Genomic DNA, 24833 nt, shown 5'->3' with positions numbered 1-24833 from the left:
AACTTGTTTTGGAAGTGGGAGTTTTAAATTTCTTCCTAAAAAGTATTAAAAAATCGTACAAATGTATAATTATTCTCAAATAGAACCTAAATACATTTGTTTTTAATCACAATTTAGAAGACTCGGATGCTTAACTGACTGCATACCCTTAAAAAAATAAAAGCCCCAACAAAAAACACTGAGTAGTCCTTATTTTAAGTTGCATTTACTTTGATAAATTAATTTTTTTATAGCCGTCGTTGAACAGCTGACATAATTTTGTGTTAACCACTACCTAAGCTCAACTCCGTTTCCTTGTAATTTTGAACCCAATCCTGAATTTAAGGGAACTCCTGGGTCAATGCGTTGGGAGAAATTTGCTTTTAAGGAGAACTTTTTGAAGGAACTGAACCCGCATTTTGTGAGAAAAACCACGAAAACCTCCAACGGTTAGCCTGACGGTAAGGGGACTCTAGCCCATGATCCGTCTACCACTGAGGATATTTTACTCCAGCACTGTCAGTACGTACCGAGCGAGTAATTCGTAACGGCCAGCCATCTCTGGGATTCGAACAAGGGTCACCTCATTGGGAGGATACTCTAAAAAACCAGTTAAGAGCAAAAATAAATGCTATTAAAATGTAATAATGCACGCCTTTTGTTTTAATGCTTCTGCACCTAACAACCGTGCTTAATATAATCTAGTTTGTAACCCTATTATTTAATATAGTAATTTGATCATTTGAACTCAGTTACTCGAAATTTTTTTCTAACAATTGTATTTTTCCAATTACAAGTCTTCGGTTAAAAAACATATTGATGCTCGCACGCAATAAGGATTCTTATCGGAAAATAATATTTATTAGAATTTATTGCATTAACACACTTTCTACAATTTATGAAAAATTAAAAGCAATAAAAATTAAATACTTTATGTAACATTAATGAAGGTGTATTCTGGTCTATTTGTTGCAATTTTGTTATATTGGGAAAACAGAAAATAGGCATATCGTTAACTTGGTATCGATTAGAGTCATTCAAAGTTCTATTTATCAATCAATGGTCATCAATTGAATGACGTGATGAGTTTATTTAATATAGATGAGCGATATTTGAGCCCTCAATATTGCTCTCAATTAAATATTAACTACCTGTATGTTCAGAAAAAAAGGTAAATTACCATTAAACCAATAAAAGTTAATTAAAAAAGAGAGAAGTAAATACTTTGAAAAAGTTTTTAGAAAACTACAATGTAAGTTTAACAGTTTAGTACAAACTTGCAAAATAAATAATGCAAGATAATAATCATGAGCATGCAACAAAAAATTCTGAAAGATACTTTTTCCAAAAAATATTCCATACATTTGCGAGTCGTCATAAAAGATTCTGATGTAGACATGGAAGATATTACGGCTATTAAAGTTGTTTACGCTGAGGTAAGAAAAAAATTTTGGAGAAAGTAATAATTTAAATTAAAACAAATTTTACGTAATAAAAGTATAATTTTACCTTTGTTGTTGCTTTTCATCTCACGGAATGACGTTTCCTATTGCCGAACATCTTGTTTAATGACTTTGTCGATATTATATGCTAACGTTGCCATAATCTTGCGCAATGACGTCATTAATCTTCCAACTTTTTGAATTTTGTATACTCTAACGTATTTAATCTATTATATTAACGTTATCGCTTTTGTGTACTGACTTTGCCAATCGTATATACTATGTTAATCCTGTATGCCGGCAGTGTCAATTTTGCATACTGACATTGCCAAATTCGTATACTGACGCTTTTAGTCCTGGTACAATGACACTGTCAATCTGGATTTGTCAATTTTGTATGCTGTTATTGTTAATCTTGTATATTGACACAGACGTATGCTTTCATTGCATTTTGTTCATCTAAAATCATCTACGGTTTCTAACCTCAAACAATAACGTTTTTAAAAGGGCAATTAAGTTGAGAAATAGTTGCATTTTATTGCTGTTAAGCTTAAGCACGTACAGTGAGTAAACTGAGCAAGCGAACACACTTAATAACTTTTGATCTAATGATCGGATTTTTATGCTCTAAGACTCACGTATAGTTCGAGGGCCTAACCTTAAATATGATAATTAATTGGTGCACACGACATTTTAAACTGCAAAACTAGATACAAAAACGCTCTTTTTCTTAAAAAGCATACCTTTTTTCAACAGATTTGGATTCTTGTTCCTCAAAATGTAAGAAAGATCCTACAATCTTGAAAATATTGTCCCAATAACTTGATCAACAGAGTGGTTGAAAGTTTAGAGCTGTTAATGATAATTTTCTTTTTTTTTTGTGTGTGTTTTTTGCCATAAACTTTTTTTAAGCTCATAGTAAAACAATCTTATCTACTTATCTACACAGACGCCGAGAATTAACTAACACCAATACGCCAATGTGATAAGTCCTTTTTCTTGACTTGTCCACCAAAAAACATAACTAATTTCACCACAATCGAGGTATCCGGTCTTACCTCGCTCTCCCCTAATAACCAGTGCTACTGGTAACATACGAGATTGATATTAATAAAGATGATTATATTTGTTGTATTGATTATTGATAATTATATTATATCATTGGTATTTATATTATATCATTGGTATTTATATTATATCATTGATATTGATATTAATATTATCTATTAATTCAAAAAAATTATGCATTAAAAAGTTTCTATAATAAGCGAAATGTATCTAATTAGTTACGGTTGTCTCAAAATAAAAAATAAGTGTAATTTCTGTTTGAGTGATTCTTCGTCTTGATCACAATTGGACGAATTCTTAGGAATTATGATAAACAGCTATTAGTGGAACAATTCTTTAGCTAAACACAGAGGATGCTTTGTCGTACAAGCATTATGTTTTTTCCTATAGTGCCTTAGCTTCCTTAGAAAAATTGACTCTCTTTCTATTTGTTATGTTTGAGAGTTTCTCTTACAAACAGAGTCGGGAAAACATTCCGGTTTCAATATTTCAGTTTGAAGGAAAGTCACTCGTGTCCCACTTGCGGGACATTCAAAACCATGTGCAATAATTATCTTCTATGATTCATTGTGCGTTACGCTGATAAATCAATGTAGTTTATAGCAAGAAACTTGATTTTTTCACGTTTTTTAAACTCATCACATAACCGCTATGCATTGAAATAATAATGAAATTTTACCTTATTTTATTTTTTATTTTTTGAAATAAGCATGGAAACTATAGCATAACGATTGTACCATGCATGGCCCTATATATGTGTACCTAATTATAGGTAACATTAAAAAATGTAAGAAAAATGTTCTATTTTTTCAGTTTTTATAAATTTTGGAGTGCGATGGGAAACCGGAAAATATTAACCGATTTTTAAAAAATTTCTAACAATTTTTTTAAAATAGCATTTGCACTTTAGCGTTTTGAGAATAAATTTAAAAACAATCATTTTTTTTCTTTTTGCCCTTCCTAATGTAACCACAATTCAAAGTTTGATTCCGTAATTCTCATTCTGTCTCTCGACATTAACTTCAGAACGATTTTATAAAATAAAGGTCTTTAGAGAAAAAATAAAATTTTCCTATAATAATTATTTTCCAATAAATATTCGCGAATTTTTTCGCGTATTTGAAGCAAAAATGTAAAAGCACTCGAAATTTCAATAACGTTCAATACGTTCATAAATAAATTCATTCAATACGTTCATTAAAAAAATGATCCGTTCAGCTCTTCCAATTTTAACTCTGTAGTTGTATGTCTGCTTTCATTGTACTCCATACATATTTTTCCATTCAATTTCGTGATTTCAAGTTCTAACTCTAACAGATTTTGCACGGCAAAACAAAATGTACCATAAGTTTGAGCACCTAAAACTGCATCGGCGTAACTTACGATTTTTAATATAGAAAAATAATCATTATTTTAATGTACCTCAAACAGTTTTAAAATATCATGCATATCTTAGTATCTATTTTATTCCCTTAGTTGCCACCTTTTGTAGAAATTCTCAGTGTTGACGGGAAAGAAACTCTGGGAGGTTTTATGCCCGCCATGTTCCAGGCTGTTATTCTCTGGATGAACCTCACGTAAGTTCTTCAATCCCTTCCCAGTTCCAACTAATAAAACTTTTAATAATTATAATTTCTTTCAATAATTATCGTTTATTTTAGTAATTACCCTTTGTTTTAGTAATTATCGTTACTTTCAGTAATTATCGCCTCTTTGAGTCATCATCTTTGCTAAAACCACATTTAAAGCTTCCGAACGCATAGTTACCTTTTTAAGAAATATTGTAACTAGTGGTAATGAAATTACGCTTTGCTGATTTTAGGAATGAACTTTTATTAAATTCAAAACATCAAATGAGTAAGATTCCTTACATAGCAATGCTTGCATTTTTTATGAACAAGTTATTCCGTAATGCCCACTCTTAATCTATATTATTAGAATCCTTATCAAAAATTAAATAAAAAACAGTACATATTAAGGGTTGCAAATTAATATTTGAACAAGTAAGAAGCTATCAAAAACTCTCAAATCTCTAGCGAGGAAGGCAAAATTATTGTAATAAAAACCTTTTGATGAGTTGGTGAAACTAGGATGTGTTTGTAATTACCTCTTTTCAACTTCTCGCTACTTTTTTAGGCAATCAAACAGATTTCTACTTCCAGTATCGCTTTTCACAGCAGTGATTTGTTAGATTTCAATTGTTCTTTTGTTTTTCCGGAAACATTAATTTTTATTTCATAATATGCATTTACTTCATTTTTGATAAAGTTTCTAAAAATATTATTTAAGTATAGACTTTATGAATTACCCTACAAGGTGGTAACCAAAATAATTAGAAATAAAATATATTTAATCAGAAATGAAATATGAAATCATAAATTTTGCTATATCTCGAAATATAAAAGCGAAATCTTCCGATTAATTATATTTATAAAACTGGTGTTTTGGCATGACAAAGAGGATATTAACTGCGTTTAATATCTCTTGGTGGAAAACTGGCGAGCTAGCGTTCCTATCTCTATCTCGAAAACAGAACAAGTTATGAAGGGAAGTGAATTATAAACATTAGAACATTTTCGGTTTAGTACAAATAGACACCGTATCAACATTAATCATAAGAGTTGAAAGCTTTAAAATGTATGTCTGTATGAGATTTCCGAGATTTCCAAAACTGTTGTGGTGTGACGAAGAATGGGAATAACTATAGTCACTACAAGATACCTTTATTTCCACGTATAACGCTCAATAGAAGCTTTCCTTTTTTTCTGTTCCAAATTATATTGTAAGTCACAGCGTAATAAACTCACGATTACTCATTTTAGGCGTTCCTTTCTTAGCATTAATGTCTACAAAACCACTAGATATCTGATTTGCCAAATAGCGGGAAAAAGAATGTTTCAGAAATTTTTACCTGACTCGGTTGTTGTATGGACTTGGAACTATAAAATTAAAGGTGAAACATTTAGACATCTCACAAATCAGAATTTGCCACAATTTACTGGAATCCGAGATGAACTTAGAATATTGAATTATATCTCGAAAACATTGAAACACTCCACACACACGAATCGATACACTATTTATTTTCTCAAGTTCAATGAATAATTAATTAGGATCTGTGGACTGTAGAATTAAACAATATCTATTCATATTAGATAGATGCTACTTAATTATTTTAGGATTAAAATATTCCCCCTATCTTGCACCGTTTTTGAAATAGAGACACTAGTTACTACGTTTTCCACTATGCGGCGCTGTAGTAATTCTTTTGAACGTAGCACATAGCTAATTCACTTATCTCCACTCATATAACTATAGCTGAAGCTGCTAGAAAGTTAAAAAGGTGGATATGGATTTTAATTGTATTAAACTTATTCAATTAGTCAGTGAGAAGTTGATAGTAGAGTTTCATCTTTTATTTGCAAAATAAAACCAATTAAAGTTTAAAATTAAAGGTAAGTATTTTGTCCAAACAGATTTTCTATTTATCTTTATTTTTCCAAAATGAAAACTGAAATGAAATATTTTCAGGGCAACATGGATTAGGGAACCAGAAGATAAATATGGAACATGGGAAAATGACACTTGGACAGGAATGTGCGGAATGCTCTTCAGAAATGTAACACAAATTAACATTATTTATGTATAATTATTTATATTATCTTTTTAACATATTTTGTTACTTAAATAGAATGTTTTTCCCAGACAATTTTTAGAAAAAAGTATGTATGTAGGTACTTTTAATTACGTCGCACAAGAGGAGCACAATGCAACAGTTTAGGAAACATCCCTGGGGATGATCCGAAGACACCCTATCACAAATTTGATCCTCTGCAGAGGTGATCTCATTTATGAGACCACTTCTTCAATTTTGACATAAATCAGAAAGGGAAAAAAATTTTCTCAAGTTTATGTACCCATAATACTGCACAGCCACCTACCATAGGACTTTCGATTCCACAAATTGTACGAGCACGTATATCGAACGTATCCGGTGGGTCTGAGCGGAATCAAGGATCGAAGTCTGATTCTTTAACCATTTATTGCAGTCGGGGAAATTTTATTAATGTGTGGTACATGAAAAAAATAAGCCATTTTAGTTTAAAAACTATTGGATTGGGAATTTAAACAATAACAAAATCCTGAAACCGAAGTAACTTTTAAAATGTGCTGTCGTTAGCTCCGCTTATGTTATGTATAGGAGGAGACATTTGAACAAGCTTGATATTCTAGGAGGTTTTAATATTGTGATTTATGCTTATATTTGAGAGTAATTTTATCATTCACAAGATTTTTCTATAACTTATAAATAGGTCATTAGCATTAAATCAATTTAAGAAAAAGATTAAGATGACACAAATACAGTGATTTGCCATGTTTTGAGTATTATCCCTTATTTAACTATATTTGTGTAAAATATCTCCGTTTGTAATTTTTTGGGTGCTTGTTGCATGCTTGTGGAGTTGTTTAAATTGATTTGCAGTCGGATACCTTACAAACGAAACGAAAAAATGCGTTATATTGTAAGCACTACAAGCATAATAATATTGTAATATTGGCGTAAGCTATATAATATTGACGTAAACAAGCAGGAAGCGAAGCCCCATAGTTTGATTAGTTTATTAATAAGACGGTTTTTTTCCTAGGAAGTTGATGCTATTGTCAATCCACTTCTGCCTGATGATAATTATGCTAAAGTTTGTCACTACACTAATCCCATCTTATATGAATCTTATACATTTCTGTCAGGCAAAGAAATAAAGGATGGGGGTCTATTTCTCTATTTCAGTGTTCTAGAACCACCAGTAAGTTATGTCAGACTAATTCCTTTTTATTCATACTTAAAATTTTAACTTGGACAGGATTATGAATTACTAGACCAATTGACAAGCTTTTGCACACTTTCTGATAAACAATTGAAACTGTTTTTTCTTTCTGTTCACATATCAAATCTTCTATCTAGTCTGGAAAGATTCTTATTTACTAGTACGATCCCATATCCTGTTTTTACACTAATTCATGTGGAAATGATCCTGGAGTGCAGTTATTTTCAGTGAAAAAAATAAATTAATAAAATGAAAAACTCTTTTAGCAAATTCATATAAGAGCCCATAATTTTTTTCACCAAGAATTTCTGGCTTTAGATTAAAATATTCCAACAGTTGACTTTTGCAAATCACTTCGCTCGTCGTTTTCTTTTCGTTTTGATGCATGTGTCGAGTTGTTTTTATGCAACATATAAGTATTTATGGTAATAGGTTTGTGTACGGATCAAAAATTAACGAGTTCGAGTATGTGTAGCTGTTCTTCAACTGGGTTGCTAAGTTTACTGAAAGATGTTTCGCTTATGACAGACACAAAAACGTGTCAATAAATCAGACACAAAAACGCATTTTTTTAGAATAAACATACCTTTTTTCGATAGATTCGAAATTTTGTTCTTCAGAATATGGGAGAGGAATCCATAATCTGGAAAAAAAGAACACCATAGTTTAGTGAGGAGAACGGTCAGACGTTTGATGTTTATTTTATTACTGACGTATTTAACCTTTATAACTATTTTAGAAAATTAAGAAAAATTGAGTTATTTCAGGCAAAAAAAAAATTTTTTTATTATTTATTATATTTTATTATTTAATTTAATTTAATATTTTGTTATTTAATTTAATTTGATATTTTATTATTTAATTTAATTTAATATTTCATTATATTATCAGATAGTGGGAACTTTAGAGCCTTCCGCAAAGTAACAGCATTAATAAATTTAACCACCCTTGTTTTTTGCACTTTCTTCTACAGAAACTATTAGTTAAAGTAACATGATTTATCTAAATCACATTTACCTTTTAATTCTTCCTACAGGTGTGGAACAGCATTGGACTTTCTCTTATTGCCATCACTATTGCTTCTGCACTTCTGTTTTTGAGGCTCACATTTGGAAATAAAAGCACTTGGCTTTTTGCAGTAGGGCAATATCTTTGGGTGTACGTTGTTTACATGCTTCGCCAAGGTAAGTCATGACTGCAATTAATTTAAAATAATACATTGTTTGTTTTTTAAATATTTCTAAAGCTTTTTTAAAAGAATTATGAGAATTATCATTGTGGAATTTAAATTCACGAGACTCAAACTCTTACAAATCAAAAGTAAGGCTATTTGCACCACATAAAAGGGCAATTTAATTTTTAAAAAAGAAGATATTAATAACTTTTGTTCTTGTGATCAGATTTCAACATTCTAAGACGCAATCTGAATGGTTTGAGAGTCAAACCATTCACATGTTACTTAATTAGTGCAGAAGGTATTTTTTGATAAGAAATCAGACACAAAAACATGCTTTCTTGGAATAAACCTACCTTTATTTTAACAGATTTGGATTCTTTGCCCTTGAATTATAGGGCGTAGTCGTAATTTGGAAAATATGTATCTAATAATTTGTTAAGAGGGATATCGAAAGTACCCTCCGTGTTAATTACCTTTTTTTACTTATTTCATCATATTTCTGGAATAACTTTAAATTTATAAATTTTCTACGCAGTTATAAAATCTTCGATCCACAGATAATTCCTTTTAAAAAATTATAACTATTTATTATTAATTACTTAATTTGAAAAAGCCAAAAAAAGGTGTTTTAAGGCATGCAAATTTCAGCATCTTGTCTATAGCAGAGTAACTTTAAATGACAAAAATAGCTCTTAAGAAAGCAAAGTTTAAAAACACGATATTTTTTTTCAATATAATATAGATTTAAAAATAACTTATATATTTCAAAATTATATATATTCAATAGATTTCTTACATATATTTCTTATACATATTTTGTATATATATTTTCAATATATTATTCTTATATATTTCAACACTCTATATTTCAAAATAACTTGTAAGAAAGGGCCAAATTTATGCACTTTTACACCAGCAAAAATTAACTTGAGTACTCGGAGATAAAAATATGAGTCGATTAGGTGAATAGTTTACTGCACATTAAATGAATTTTTAACTAACCGATATCTTTGATGCAAAATAATCGAAATTTTTTTAATTCAAATCTTTGAAAACAGTTGAATCCACCTTTAAATAATCATTATTTTCATTGGGTTTTAGTATCAAGTCTTACGCTTACTTAAAGTTGTTTTTGTTTTATATTTCAGCATTAAACGAGCGATGGATGTTCCGAGCAAGTAAAATTCCAATTGCTACTCTAATGCCCTTCTTAGTGATATTGTGGATAATAGGCGTTTCATTTTTAGTTATGACTGTATTTCAAAGCTTACTGGTGTCCAAACTTACTATAGTCAAAGCGCAACCTGTTGTCGATTCAGCAACAGATCTCATAACCAAGAAAAATGTTTTAGGATGGACGGTGCCTGAAATCGAATTGCAAGAAGTTCTGAAAGTAAAGTTTAAATTCAAATAGTACAATTAAGCTGCTACAAATTCAGCATCTGATTGTGACAATTTAATAATCAGTCAATTTAACTGATAATTAAAAGGCCGTTTCTATAGTTAAATATTTAATCGACTTGTAAGATAGAAAAACGAATTAAATTTTTTAACAGATTGGTGTATTTCAAAAGAAACACACCATTATGAGAGTCTAAAAAATAGGTTTTAAATTGAATTATAGTAAGTCGAATTAAAAACAAAAGAATAAAAACTAAAACAATAGAGTCTCATAATTAATGAAAACAATTGTATCATGAAACAAATAAAAACAGTGGTATGACGTTACTAATAAAAACATTAGTATCGCATAATAAATAAAAACAATAGTATCACATAAAGGATAAAAACAAATTTAGTTTTTTATTCTTTTAATTTTTCCAATCTTTTTGAATTATGCTCAAAATAGTATGTCTATTAAATTTGTGATCAATTAAGAAAAACTTTTAAAAATATTAGCTAATGACTTAAAAATTTATTTATTTTTACCCGATATTTTCTGTAAGTGTAAGTTTCCGTTGTGTGTTGTTGCAGATTTCATTCTGCATACGATTTTTTGAAATCATTTGCACACCAATAAACCTCTTTAAACATCAATATAATACATTTCAATTAATATTAAGATTATTATCTTTTTGTTACTTTAGCTTTTAAGAATTATTTAATAAGTTTAAACTGCAAAATTACTCTTATGATAACATCTTGGTAAAAAAAAGTGATTTTGTTTGCTTTTATAACATTCTCTTGTCATGACGCCAGAATAAACATGTTTCTGTTGAGGACTCGAACTCTATTCAAATATACTTAGAGTTCAGTATATAACCCAGAAATATTTTCTGATTCCAAGATAATCCAAATTCATTATAAATATAATTTAAAATTTTTCAATAAAAAAACAAGTGGCTTAAAAAGTTAATAATACAAACAAATTTTAAATTAATTTTTCAAACATTTGCATATTAACTCATGTTAAAGATCAATTTGTTTAAAGTAATCTGGAATAATTATTTCAGATATAATTTATAAATTTAGATTAGAATTACCTTTTAAAGTATTTACTTAATACAAAAACGTACGATCATAGTTCTTGAAACTTTTACTGTAAATATAGTTTCAAAACAAAAAAAAATTTAATTATAGTTATGAATTAAAAGTTCTAATAAACGTTGATTTTTAGGAAATAAAAAATCGTTTGGTTAAAACATTTGCTTTTTTATCGTTTTCTTAAATTTTGTATTTAAATTTAAGACTTAAGATCAAGTCATATCTTTTTCATGTCTTTTTTTCAAATAGCAATCAACTCTTAATAAATTTTATGTTTTTCAGAATTTGAAAGCAAAATTACTTGCACAATTTTCGAACTATATATTATGTAAAACTTTTAAAGCAAAAAGAATTTAAATCAATAAGAATTGGATACTTGCAAGCGAAGAAAAAGTTAGTTGAGTATGCCTAACCATATGATTTAAATCAGATTTAATTGGAGATGGATACCTTTAACTTACGTCACGCGTGTGTGTCGCCGCTGGGTTGCATTTGAATCGGCAAATTACCGACGATGACGTCACTTGCAGGCATCCAATTACTTTAAAAATATAATGTTCTCGTTTTGCATTACATTATATTTTACATTCATATTTTTTTTAGAAACATAAATTTAAAATTATTGTTCTAAATAGTTTTCTTAACATAAAACGTAAAAAATTTAATAAACTTTGTTTGAATAAAAATAAAATCATATAATATATATATATTTATTTATTTTTAAATGAAACTAATCATAGTTCATTTAAAATTTTAAAATACAATACACTCTAAAAATAAAGTTTATAAATTAAGTAAAGTTTAAAAGAATTAATTAAGCCTTTTGAAAAATTATTAAAATATTATTTTTACTCCCTTTAAATATTATTAGTATTATTCGCAGAAAACTGACATCAAAGAAATACGTGAAAAGTATACAAGGGAGTATTCAGAGGCAAATTAAAGATCAGAGTCAATTGCGTGACCACTTTCCTGCACGCTGCTAAAGGCATACTAAAAAGTATATGCTAAAAAAAGTATTTCATCAAAGAAAAAGAACTACAGTATGTGATAAAAAAATCATATAAATTAATAACTAATACAAAGAAAAGAACACTTTTAATAACAAGACAATTTATCTATCTATCATACATCATTCTATTCTTGTTCTACTTATGAACTTTCCCTAGAGAAGCGTGGAGAACTTTCCTTACTAGAAATTGTTCTACTCAAATTATTGACTTATTCTACTTAAATTTGTTACTCAATTTTTCTACTTCCTAATGTTAATGGTTCTGTATCCATCTTCAGGACTCTGGTATACCAGCATATGAAAAACTGTGGGACAAACTTGAGCCAGAAATGACAACTGAAGACGTTTTGACTGATAAATATATCAAGCAAGTAGAAAAAGGAAAAGCTGCAATCGTTCATGGTCAGCTCATCATGCGAAATGGCTTGAGTGAATACTTTAAAGAACACGGAAAATGCAACTTGCATGTCTCTAGCAACGTCATATATCCTTTTCCGTTATTGGTTGCTTTAAGGAAATCGCTATCTAAAGAGTTTGTGGAAAAATTCAATGCTGGGTGAGTTTTTTAAAAGCACTATGAAATTTTCGAATTTCCCTGGACATCCAAAAAAAACTTTATTTTGCTTTTAAATGTTGTTAATTTTTTATACTTATAATAAACACAAATAGCCGACCGGTCTGTGTAGGGGCCAGGGAACTGTCCTTGCATCAGAAAGGTTCTAGGTTTGAATCCCGGTCAAGGTATGGATGTTCTTTCCTTCTCGGTACTATCTGTCCTTATTGTGGGAGCGACGTTGGCCCACCTAATATGGTGCCCCTGTAAGAGAGGTCAACAAAATCTCCCTGTAGATACCTGAATTGACAGATGTTAACACAGGCGGGCATTAGAAGAAAAAAAAGTAAACACAAATAACGCTTGGTAAATATCTTACAATTACACTCGCTTTATAAACAGAGCGTTAAAAGGGCATTTTTAAATTTAATGCTACAATTAAATTTTCTTTTACTCTTCAGATGATGTTACAAAAAAGCTAATAGAAAATTTTAAAAAAAATTATAAAACATTAGAACTTCTTGATTTTTTTTTCTATATACTCATATATCATTTAATTTAAATAAAGATTTGGTTAATTTTTCCTCAGATATTATAATATATAAAAATATATATTAAAGGTGATAATTGCGCTAAACGCCGTATATAATTCTCCTTCATTCTTTACTCTATCAACATTTAAAATACGCTCTTCACTCTCAGTTTTACGATTAATTTATACTGATTGTCCTAAAATTATTTATTGTTGTTTCAGCCTGACCAGACTCATAGCTGCCGACATCAGTGGAAAGTGGTTCAAGCCAGTGTTTCAAGCATCTAATTTGTGCACAAGTTATTCTGACAATGAACTAAAGCCTTTAGAGCTGAAAAATATTTTGGGAGTAATTGTTATTTGGTGTTTTGGAATAGCAACATCCATTTTATGTTTTATTGTAGAAATTTGCTTCAACAAAAAAATTCAATAGAACTCTTCTGAGGACAAAATAAAAATAATTATAAGAGAAGAAAAACATCTATGAGCCGGTTATAGTTTATCGTGCATGAATCATTATCATGTCGAATGAACTAAATCCTTTACAGTTTAAAAATATTTTGAGATTAATTGCTATTTGGTGTTTCGAAATCGCAACATCCATTTTATGTTTCATTGCAGAAATTTTCTTCAACAAAAGAATTCAATTAAACTCTTTTCCTGACAAAGGAAGAACAATGATAAGGAAAGAAAAAAACATCTTTGAGCCGGTTGTAGTTTATCGTGCTTGAATCATAATCATATCGCGCATCCTAAAAACATTTTCATGATTATCTATATAAATAAAACATTTACATCTGTCAATAAGCTTGATATGTTTTTTCTGAAATCTCACCATTGTGCAGCTCTAGTGCGACGTAACTGAACTACAACAACTTCAACAGAGAGAATGAGAACTTCGAGGAATATTATATGTCTCCCTGATAATAATTTTCAACGGTTCTTTTTCGTTTTTATTTCAGCAAAAGCCATAATTTAGCTTATTTTATTCATTTTCAATATATACACTCTCCAAAATGCAAAATCCAGAACTAGACTGAAAGACGAAACTGTCCCTTGAACTGCGAAATCAACTGCCTGATAGGCAAGTTTTTCGAGGCAAAATATTTTATTTATGAAGTTGAGAGTCTGCTGAAAGTCGTTCAATCACTTAGGTAGGTACTTTATTTACGTCGCACAAGAGCTGCAAGACGGTACCGCGCACCCTCGGTTCCTACGCAGGCTGATCAAAAATGGTCACCCACCCACTTACTGACCATAGCCAGTTGATGCTTGACTTCAGTGCTCTACTGGGAATCGTGTCTTTGCGATCAGTCCACTGCGGGACTCAAACACTTATGGATCCACAGAAAACATAATTCGAAATCGCTGCTAAAAGATCATTCTCACTGCACTTCTGATGACTGTCGAGAAATATACTAATATTGATTGGTAAGTTTTTCACGGAAAAAATTTTCCGACAGTTATATTATCATTCTCCCTCGAGGACGATTGGAAGTGCATGAACTACGTGCCGTGAGAATAGCCCTTATATTAGCAAAATACGATAGCAAGTCTCAGGAGTGGTCTGAGAAGCAAAATGTTTCATAGACCGTTGCCACCAACTCAGTTGTGAAGCCCTAGTGCGACATAAATAATATAGATAGTTAATGTAAACAATAACAATATTTCAAGAACCGGAAGAAGTTTAGAAAACTTCCGGTGCATCCCTCCGTTTATGTTGTGCTTACAAGGCGTTGTCTGAACAAGCTTAATGTCTCTTGAAAGCCTTATTATTGTGATTTGTGGTTAAATTTAAGTTTAAACTTAAGTGTAAATTTACCATTTATAAAAGTTTTCTAGAATTTAAAATTTCAACTGGATATGAACCTAAAACAAATTTAGGAAAATTAATATCACAACATAAATAATGTATAAGGTTCGCTTTGTTTTGAGTGTTATCCCTTATTTGGCTATATTTGTGAAAAATATCACCGTTTGTTATTTTTTGGGTAGCATCTTTCATAGCAGAGCATGCCTGCGGAGTCTTCTGAATTTATTTGTTACTTATTTCGTTGAAAATAAAATTGAAATAGCGTGTTTATTGTTGTTGTAATTGTTGTAATTCATTTACGTCGTACTAGAGTTGCACAATGGGCTATTGGCGACGGTCTGGGAAACATCCTTGAGAATAATCCGAAGATATGCCATCACAATTTTGAACCCCTGCAGAGAGGATGGCACCCCAGCTTTCGGTAGCCCAACGACCTGCACGCGAAGTCGAATACTTTACCGTAGAACAGTTTAACGAGGACCAATACCGCACATCCTCGGTCCCTACGCAGACTGATCCAAGTGGTCACCCACCCGCAGCCAGTGATACTTGACTTCGGTGATCTGCTGGGAACCGTGTCTTAACGATCAGTCCACTGCGGGACAGCATGCTTATTGTAAACACTGCAAGTACAATAATATTAGATGGCGCGCTTCTTTAATCTTAGCCGTGAAAATCAATCGGAAGTAGTAACCCGAAATTCTTACTATGAATTTTATCTTTTAACGCCGTCTGTACTTAGCTTTACACGGTCAAACATCGATACTACAGGTATAGGACAAAATAATAGGAACACCTGTGAAAGAATGGAGTCGTTCTCGACCGTCCAATAAGCGGCGGGCACGTGTCGCAAGAATGCGCCACCTAGTGGTGATGAAAGGCAAGGTATCTGTATAGCATTTGGCAGTGTGAGATTTACATGAAAAAAATCTGTTTCTAGCAAAACGAGATTATGTCCGACCTCTCTGACCTTAAAAGAGGCAAGATAATCGGAGCTCGCCTGGCTGGAGCGTCCGTGTCCAGAGCAACGGAACTTGTAGGTGTTTCAAGGACCACTGTATCAAGGACTCTGTCGACATACACAGAGTTGGGTAAAGTGTCTTCGGCGAGGCACAACAGCGGCAGGAAGTCGAAGTTGTCAGACCGTGATAGACGGGTGTTGAAGAGGATAGTCGCTCGAAAACGTAAGACTACACTGCCGGTGATAACATCCGAGATGAATACCCACCTTGAGAACCCTGTATCCATGAAAACTATTCAACGGGAGTTACGTGCTGCTAACATTCATGGCAGGTAGCTACTCCAAAACCGTTAGTTTCTGCACGGAATGCTTTGAAGAGACTACAGTGGTGCCCAGACCACCTAAAATGGACACAACTGCTATGGAAACAAGTCATCTGTTCTGAGGAATCCTCTTTTACACTATTCCAGACCACTGGACGTGTGTTCGTGTGGCGAACGCCGGCAGAAGCATTTCATGTTGATTGCCGGGTTCCAACCATGAAGCATGGAGGTGGTTCTGTGATGGTGTGGGGTGCTATATCTGCCCGTGGATTGGGGCCTCTCGTTGTCCTGCGGGGGGTGGTCAAAGGGGACCATTACCGAAGCATTCTTACAGATCATTTTCAACCTATGCTTCATACTCTGTTTCCGGGAGAACGTCCTGTGTTCCAAGATGACAACGCCCCTGTTCACACGTCTCACTGTGTTCAAACATGGTTAAATGAGCATAATGATGAAGTGGACCATCTAACGTGTTGTTCTCAGCTCCCTGATCTCAATATCATTGAGCCTTTGTGGGGGTTGTCCGTGCGCGGTTTCCTCCTCCATGCACACTCTCTGAACTCGAGACAGCCTTGCAAGAGGAATGGCTGCAAATTCCAATGAACTTTGTTCAAGACCTTTATTTGTCAATCCCACCATCGAATGCAAGCTGTCATTCAGACCAAAGGTGGCCCAATTCCTTATTAATAAAATATTTTCATTTTTTCATAGGTGTTCCTATTATTTCGTCCTATACCTGTATAGTTACAATGGATGCAGTATTCTTACCTCCGATCACCGTTGAGATTATATTAGTGATGAATTGAGGATTAGGGTGTTTTTACTGGAAAATATATTTAACCAATCAGATTCTCATATTTCCTTGACGGTGATCGGGGTAACATGGAGGCATTTAGTAACGAGAATGCTCCTTGAAACCCAGTCTTTTTCCTCTAGTAGCGCCTCTACCTTGATTGAACAATTTCACCTTTCGGAGTAGAAACAAGCAGACTTCAATCCGGGCAGAAAGAGACATCCAAAAGTGTTTCTCAACCATATTTTGAAGGTGAAACTTGTAAATATTTACTTTTCATTACAATATGTATAATTAATTTAAGTAACGCAAAATTACGAATCGAATATCAACTCTTCTATTTGTAGATTTTACATTTTTTTCTATTGTATACATTCCAGTGCAAAAATACCCATTTATTAATTTGTTTTCATTTTTGTATAATTCCGTAGAGAAATGTATTCTAACTTAGAAATTTTTTCTTCTTATAGGAAACTATGCCGTTTACTGAAGATTTTTATCTTCCATCTGAGGAAGAGCTGACAGTTCAGGAAGTAAACTTATCTGCTCCATATTTAAAGGCTGGGGCACTACATTTTGGTAAATACTGTGACACACAATGTAAGGTAAAAATTTTTATTTAATGTTTCAATTCTATAATATATTGTTTGTATAATAAAATGTTTGTTTGGACTGGCTGATGTTACTATTTTGGCATCGCCATGTATCGTCACTCTAACATCGCGATGTTTCGTTACACTAATATTTAGCATTTGGTATTGTGTAATTTCAAACTCTTGCACTTTTTGATTGATATATTGAAGCAATTATGTTCTTATAATTAACTTAATTCTCAGTTACTATACAAAAAATGGTATAAATTCGTCTAGTTAGTCGAATTTTTTTTTTTAATTAATAAATCACAGCAGTGACATGATACATTGAAAATAAAATTTATGACTTGTGCAGACAAAACTAAGTTCGCCGATGTCATTAAATGAGTAATTAGGAATATAAAAATTAAAATAAAAATGCACATTGGGATCATTCATAAAACTCTTCTTAAACAGAGAATTAAAACATAAACAGAAAGATTGAAAACTTAGGAACAGCTGGTGCTAAATGCATGTAACTTCCCTATCACTCCTCCTTCATCTCAAATTTAGTTCATTACCATAAATAATAAAAGAGGAAAAAGCTCTTCGCTCGAACTTATGATCATCCATTTCATGGTCGGAAGAAGCACTCATCACACTCACTTAAAACCATCATTGTGCTATCACAACTAATGCTCATCTTCGCATGTGTAGACGAGGATGCGTCGTGAAACATCGCACTCATCTTGGTAAATCGCAATTTTTGATGCTTCGAAAAATGTCCAATCCAAACATCAGATCGGTGATGATTACGAAACATCAACATTTTCCGATAAATCGCCCAGTCCAAAAGTTACATTTAATGGTTCTGAAGGGGAGATTTCTATTTTGTGATCTGTGGCAGAATAATCGCCAAGTCTTGGCAACTTCCAACAAAACATCACAGAATCAAAACACCCAAAGGGTATAACTCGTAGCTACCACTGTCGGTAAATATATTCATGTTTTTTTTTAACAAAAAAATTTGCAAGTTTAAAATCTATTTGTCACTTTGGCTATTGTAGTTTTAGCGCAACAGACCACGATACGGAAATATCCCCACACTGAAATTACTATGTTTATTTATCTGTTACAATTTACATTAAAAATTAGGTTTGTATGTTTTCAATTGCGATATTCAACTTCAGATACACTGAGCTGGTAGAAAAAAATAGTGTGTGATTGTTCAAAAATTTAAATGCTTCACTGACTTGAAATATAAAATAAGTTCAAACAGTTTGGGATTTCCGAATGTGAAAAAATTTCGAGAATTCAAAACTAAAATGATTCCACTGTATGTGAAAGCGTATAAATACATTTCCCCTCTTTTTGAAGTAATTCAATTGTGTTAAAAACCTATAGAGTGAATATTTCTGTATTGAGATTAGTAATGCTAACTACAATCACCAAGGGATTCTAAACTTGTAATTTTTATTAAAAAAATAAGTTTTGTGTAGGTGGCTACGAGTTAGACCCATCAAGCTGGCCTTTTTACTGTGTTGTTGATTCCCCCACCTTTTTGGTTTCTTGCGAGCTGCTGCCCAGAAGTTGTCAAGACTTGCCATAATTTTGAAGCAAGGTCCCTATACAAATATCTTATCCTTATTAATGTTATTTATAAATTCAATTAATGACAGCCGTGGTGGCTTGGGGGATAGAACGTTCGTCTCTCAACTGGGTGAGCCAGGTTTGAATATTCAGCTCATGGCTCGCACCAACCATAGTTATGTTATAATAAATGTTTTGATTTTAATATTCTTTCAGCATAATCAGTAGACAAATTGTGTATTTTTGTTTAAGTTTTTTTTTTCACTGTTAAACTTTTTTTTCTCATTTTGTTCCAATACTAAGTGTAGTACCTTCTTGGTAATGATTTATCAAATAATTTTTTTTTTTTTGTAATAAAAGTTTTATGATGAAAAATTCTAGGAATTTATGCTTTGTCGTAAAGAAGAAAATGACCCAAGAAGGTGTTTAAAAGAGGGCAAAGAGGTAACAGCATGTGGCTTAGAATTTTTTCAAAAAGTGAAGCAACACTGTAAAGATGAGTTTAATGACTATGCTGATTGTATTCAATGGTACAGTCCTCATATGACAATTCAAGAGTAAGTTAATTTTATTTGCTCAAGTTTTTTTTAAAATTATTTATTCTATCAAATCCAATGAAACATGTTATCTTGCGTAATAAAATTGACCAAAACCTTCTTAGTTTAATCAGCTATCTATTTTATGTGTTGACCCCTAAAATAAATCAAGTCTGCCCTGGGGTGTTATTGGTTGAGGCTTTATAAAACCTGACTTGAAAAAAAAATTGTTCTGGAAATTTTCTATGCTATTGTGTTATAAATATCACTAAATTGATGAAGTAGTATTATTAAAAATTAACCTTAATTTATGAGTTGACCACATAGGAGATCTATTAATGGCTTTTATGTGGAGATCTATTAATTTGTAAAAATCAGTGTCACAAAATATGTATACCAAGTTGAATATTTATAAATATACTATCAAGTTGAAATATACTATCAAGTTGAAATTAATATGATAAGTCTTCTAATTGCTTAAATGTTCTTGTGTACTGATATTTTAAGAAATTATTTATAGTTAAAAACAGGCATGCATCACTAATTAGTAATGAAAAAGAACTGTATGATGTATATAAGAATAACATGTTTAAAAATAAACCAATCCACTTCAATAAATTAACCACCTATCAAAGATAATCACTAATGCAATGTACAGCTAATGTGAATAACTGCCATTAGTTACACAGCATAATATTTCAAGGCTCAAAAGGAGGGTTAAGAGGCTTTGCATATTACTTCTATGCAAATTGGTTTAGGGATCAGAAGAATATTTGTTACATCAAGAATTTCAGAATTGATATTCATTACAATAAAAAATAACAGTATATCTTAATTCTGAGTGATTTAATGTTTCCTGTATAGCTATTATTTAACCCTATGCATTATTAATATGTGAAACATTTTCACACAACTTTTGTTATGTTTCTTTTCAAAAAAATATATTTTCTATATCATATATTTAATAAAAAAGAAGAAAAAAAGCTTGTTTTGTGAAGTAAATTTATTCATTGATTAACAAATAATAATAACTTATTTCTTATGTTTACTTTATTCTATGTCTCTAAAATAGTGATTCTCAACCACTGTGTCACCAAATATTAAAAATGATACAATGAAAATTACAATGCTTTTTTTTATTATGAGTAAAGTTTAAATTAAAGGAAAGTGTATGTATATATATATATATACTTTTTGTAATTTTTCCACGCTTTAACCGCATGAACATCTTTGTCGGCGATTGTCTTGTCTCTAACAATCTTGAAATAAGTTAAAATAAGATGAAAGTGTTTAAATTGTCTTTGACACACAATTTTAAAAAATGTCGAAATAAATAGGAAATTTAAGGACTATTGAAATTATTGATTAACAAGGGTAAACGAGCTAAATATTAACTTTCAAACGGAAATAAAAGCTAATCATTAAAGTAAGCTATGCATTTAATAAACAAATTAACAAAGGATAACTGAAAAAACAAATTAAGAAAGGATAAATAGCAAAAAAATAAGCTAACAATTGATAATTAGCAAAGAAACTAGTTAACAAGAAATCACAAAAAAGTAGCAGTTAATGTAAAAAAACTGACAGTTAATAACTATAGAAAACAAGCAAACAATTAATAACTAGCAAAAAGAATAAATAATTGTTACTAACTAATAAAAAATTAGTCGAAAGAAATAATTTATCACTTAATAAACCTTCTTCTGTAGTACTTGTTATTTTATTCCACATTCAAAATTATTATCACAAACTATTTCACACAGTGTATAATAGGTAAGTAAACAACTTTTAATCAAATTTCAAAATCGTTAAAAGTGTGCCGCAACAAAAGAAAGGTTGAGAATCACTGCTCTAAAAATTCATCTAAGAAACTTCATTAAAGAAATAACTCAGTGCATTACTTTTGATAACAATGACATAAAAGCATTTGCGTATTGTGAGGTTTAAATTTATTTCTTCTTGCTTTTCCCCCAGTTTACTTAAATTTATTGACTTGAATATGGGTGTGTTTTGTTTATATTTCTGTTATTCTAGTATTTAAGTTAATTTTTCTGAAATAACGGCATATTAAAAAAATGTTTTATAGGTCAACAACTAATGTGATGAGAAAATGATACTTACAATATAGTTACATTATCAATTAGTTTATTAGAACTTTAGAAATTAGTTCATTAGAAATTTTTGTTGAAAGCTTACAAATATGAAATGTTCTGTTATATATAAAGTTTATACATCTTTATTTCTTCCATGTGTTTAATTGAGCCATTTTTAAATTAATCATTTCATATTTGAATGAGTTTAAAATTATATTTATAAGAAAATATTCTAGAATAACTGAAGAATACTGTAAAATTATGTAGATATAAATAAACAAATTTAAATATTTACAGGAATGATCCTGTTTAAAAAATTGGCAGTCGTTATGGAGAAATTTTCAGAGGAAGGCATTGGCCCACATTGGGCTGTCTCGCCAATTATGATGATGATGATGATCCTGCTTAAAATAAACTCACATTTATAATACTTTCATTCTAGGAAAGCTAATAAAATAAATGAATATTCTATAAAATTACTTTGGCATTTGTCTTGTTTGAAAATTTCAGCAAGCATAGAACAAAGTGATTTTTTTTATTAATTGTTGTTATGATGTTTATTTATCATTCACACTGTGGTTTGCAAGAAAGTTCATTGATATCCTTTACTTTCTTCAGTAATATTAAAAGAAAAACTACATTCTAAATTATTAAAAAGGAAAAAGAAATTACTAAAATAGAAATATATTCGATAAAATTATTTTTGCATAAAGCAAAATTTTAGCAAATAAAGAATAGACTTAATTTTTTTAAACTGCTAAGATTTTTTAATTATTTCTATTTATTTACTGTCTGATTCTTTTGTTTTTTAATATTTTCATTTATTCTTTCCTGAATAGTCTTATAACCAAAAATCTTAAGTGCGAAATCTATTCATAAAATTTTTTGATGGCAGGGAATCGATCCACGAAAAAATATTTTGCACTAATAATTATTCTATAGTCTTTGACTATTCTATCATCTTTTTTATTTAACTATTTTAAAAAAAAATAATATAAGATATTATTTGGAACAAACTATGTATAAGACAAACATTTATTTATTTTAATTTTTTTTTCTTTAGGATATTTAATATTTTTTGTCCATAAGCAAATGGAAAAAATAAAAACTAGAAACTATTTTACTATTGAGGGTAATTATATTGTGGCGAGAATCGTAATAAATATCCAGTTTCTATAAATTTATTGATTACTTTTTTAAGCACAATTATATGATCTTTGTATTTTATATAAAATACAATACACATGATTATTTTATTTTAGTTGCAGAAAATCCCAATTCAAACTGGATAAATGCATGCTAGAAAAGTTGGGTGTAGAAAGACCTTATCTTGGTTACTTTTCTGGTATCTTGACCCATAAGACAGACAGACCAAGACCTGGACCTCCGCTACCTCGTAAAGAATACAAAGATGATCGTCCATCTTTACCTGATGATTATCCCAGGGAAAAAGTAACCAAATTTGGTTCTGCAGCATCTATATTCCATTAATTATAATTCTGTTTTCTAGAATAAAGTATGTTAGGGTCTTAAAATTTGATTCTAGAATAATTACGAATGCAGAACATCTTTTCCTGTTCTTTCTTATTGTAAAAATAAACGTATTGAAAATTGAATTATTTGTCCATTGTGATCTCACACTTCTTTACTGTACGACTTTCATTGTATTTTTGTCTGAGTAAATGTACAGTTTTACTTTTCTAATCGCACAGCTTTGTTCCCTTTAAAAATATTTATTAAATTATAAAAAAATATTTTAGAATTTCGATTATCTATCTAAACCCCGTTCATCTGAATATCTCTCTGGTAAACAATTTAAGGATTTTTTTTCTTTCCAACATGCAGCCCAATATTTAATCTGAGAATGCCATCATAATTCAATTATGAGAACTTTAAAATAGAAAAGTAGTTTTGTATGACTTCACATAATTGATCATTTTATGTAGCAAACTTTTTTTTTATTGCTTGTGAAAGTATTTTGGGTTTTTTTTTTTTTTGTTAGTAGTTGGTGTTGGTTGCTTGGGTTCTACTAAAGACCTTTAAAACTTTTTTTTTTTTAATTTCCATTATTTCTTGTGTGATCTAGTTTCAGTTTCTACTTCTGCTAAAAAGAAGCATTTTATATTTTTTCTTCAAAATAATAATGATATAGTAGTGCAAACAGAATCAGCAAATGAATTACAAAATAATATGAATTGTAAATTAATATAAATCAATTAAATCAGGTAGTAACTCAGAATTGGGTGCTGCTTTGTCGAATATTTATTAAAGAATGAACACTAACTGAGACAATAATCCAGTAAGTGATCAATTTTAAAGTTAAAGATATTTATACCTCTTTGGCAAAAATATATTTATGGAATGATCATTTTACATTTAAAATTTTTAGTTCACTATTAATACTATTATTTAAAAGAAGAAAAAAACTTGATTTTCTGAATATGTTAAAAAAAAAACAATTTAAAGAAAAATGTTGCTTCTATAATCCAAGTATTTCGACTATCCAAAGTGGTTCAGGTCCAAAATATTTATGGTAATTGAGGTTCTATTGATATCAATCTTAAAGAATTCTTTTGTTAAAATATTTGAAATCATTGTCTTAAACAAATTATATATACGCAACCTTCTGTGCAGCAGGAGTCACCGAAAATCTTGTCAATTTTGATATTTCTTTAACTTCTCTAAATAATTTTACAATAACCAGATATTTCTATGCTATGTGTCTGAAAATAGATAACATCGCATATGTATAAAAATAAAACAATGCAGGCAAAGGAAAAACAAAGATGTTCGATGCTTTATATGTATATGTAATAGAAACGTTTATTTTACTTTTTGTTTTGGCTCTCTTAAGAAGGACACAGAAGAGGAGAGACCATTTTTTTTAAAAGTGAATGAATTTGTAATTAAAGTCTGCAGTGAAAAAATTGGCATTTCGGAGTGTCTACAGTCTCAGACAAAAAGATTCTTTAGGGGTATCATTTAATTTCCACTTCTTTTTTTTTTTAAAAGTAATTCATATTCGTTAATATCACACTGCAAAATTTTATCTTAAAAATTAGTTAGCCAAAAAATCCTT

General features: G+C 30.4%; 2 protein-coding genes across 7 annotated transcripts in view; both read left to right on the top strand.

Annotated features, from left to right (window-relative positions):
- LOC107450559 (NADH dehydrogenase [ubiquinone] 1 alpha subcomplex subunit 8) overlaps nucleotides 1-23370 on the top strand; it is a 204175-nt gene extending 180805 nt beyond the window's left edge. The window contains exons 1-4 of one of the 6 annotated variants that reach the window (XM_016066382.3): nucleotides 16853-17215; nucleotides 17434-17568; nucleotides 19507-19682; nucleotides 23017-23370. In XM_016066382.3, the coding sequence (XP_015921868.1) occupies nucleotides 17440-17568; nucleotides 19507-19682; nucleotides 23017-23245 (534 nt within the window). In that variant the 5' untranslated portion in view covers nucleotides 16853-17215; nucleotides 17434-17439 and the 3' untranslated portion in view covers nucleotides 23246-23370. Of the gene's footprint in view, nucleotides 1-16852; nucleotides 17343-17433; nucleotides 17569-19506; nucleotides 19683-23016 lie in introns of those variants that run through there. The other 5 variants (XM_016066383.3, XM_016066387.3, XM_016066385.3 and 2 more) reach the window with 5 other exon arrangements.
- Nucleotides 1354-13877, top strand: LOC107450548 (glutamate receptor ionotropic, kainate 2-like). The gene is made up of 8 exons (XM_016066366.3): nucleotides 1354-1415; nucleotides 3966-4066; nucleotides 6021-6108; nucleotides 7136-7294; nucleotides 8352-8499; nucleotides 9641-9885; nucleotides 12267-12544; nucleotides 13296-13877. Exons 1-8 carry the CDS (start codon nucleotides 1377-1379, stop codon nucleotides 13504-13506), a joined length of 1269 nt encoding a protein of 422 aa, XP_015921852.3. The 5' UTR covers nucleotides 1354-1376; the 3' UTR covers nucleotides 13507-13877.
- Nucleotides 23371-24833: the final 1463 nt, after the last annotated feature.

Source organism: Parasteatoda tepidariorum, chromosome 7 (assembly GCF_043381705.1).
Source record: "Parasteatoda tepidariorum isolate YZ-2023 chromosome 7, CAS_Ptep_4.0, whole genome shotgun sequence".
Taxonomy (NCBI): domain Eukaryota; kingdom Metazoa; phylum Arthropoda; class Arachnida; order Araneae; family Theridiidae; genus Parasteatoda; species Parasteatoda tepidariorum.
The sequence above is the reverse complement of the archived record's forward strand: the minus strand, read 5'-3'. Positions and strand labels throughout refer to the sequence as shown.

Excerpts from the sequence above, each read along its gene's own strand:
- LOC107450548 (XM_016066366.3), top strand. The coding sequence starts at position 1,377 with ATGGAAGATATTACGGCTATTAAAGTTGTTTACGCTGAG. Across the intron at positions 6,109-7,135 it reads GCGGAATGCTCTTCAGAAAT|GAAGTTGATGCTATTGTCAA; the intron begins GTAACACAAATT and ends TTTTTTTCCTAG. Across the intron at positions 7,295-8,351 it reads TCAGTGTTCTAGAACCACCA|GTGTGGAACAGCATTGGACT; the intron begins GTAAGTTATGTC and ends TTCTTCCTACAG.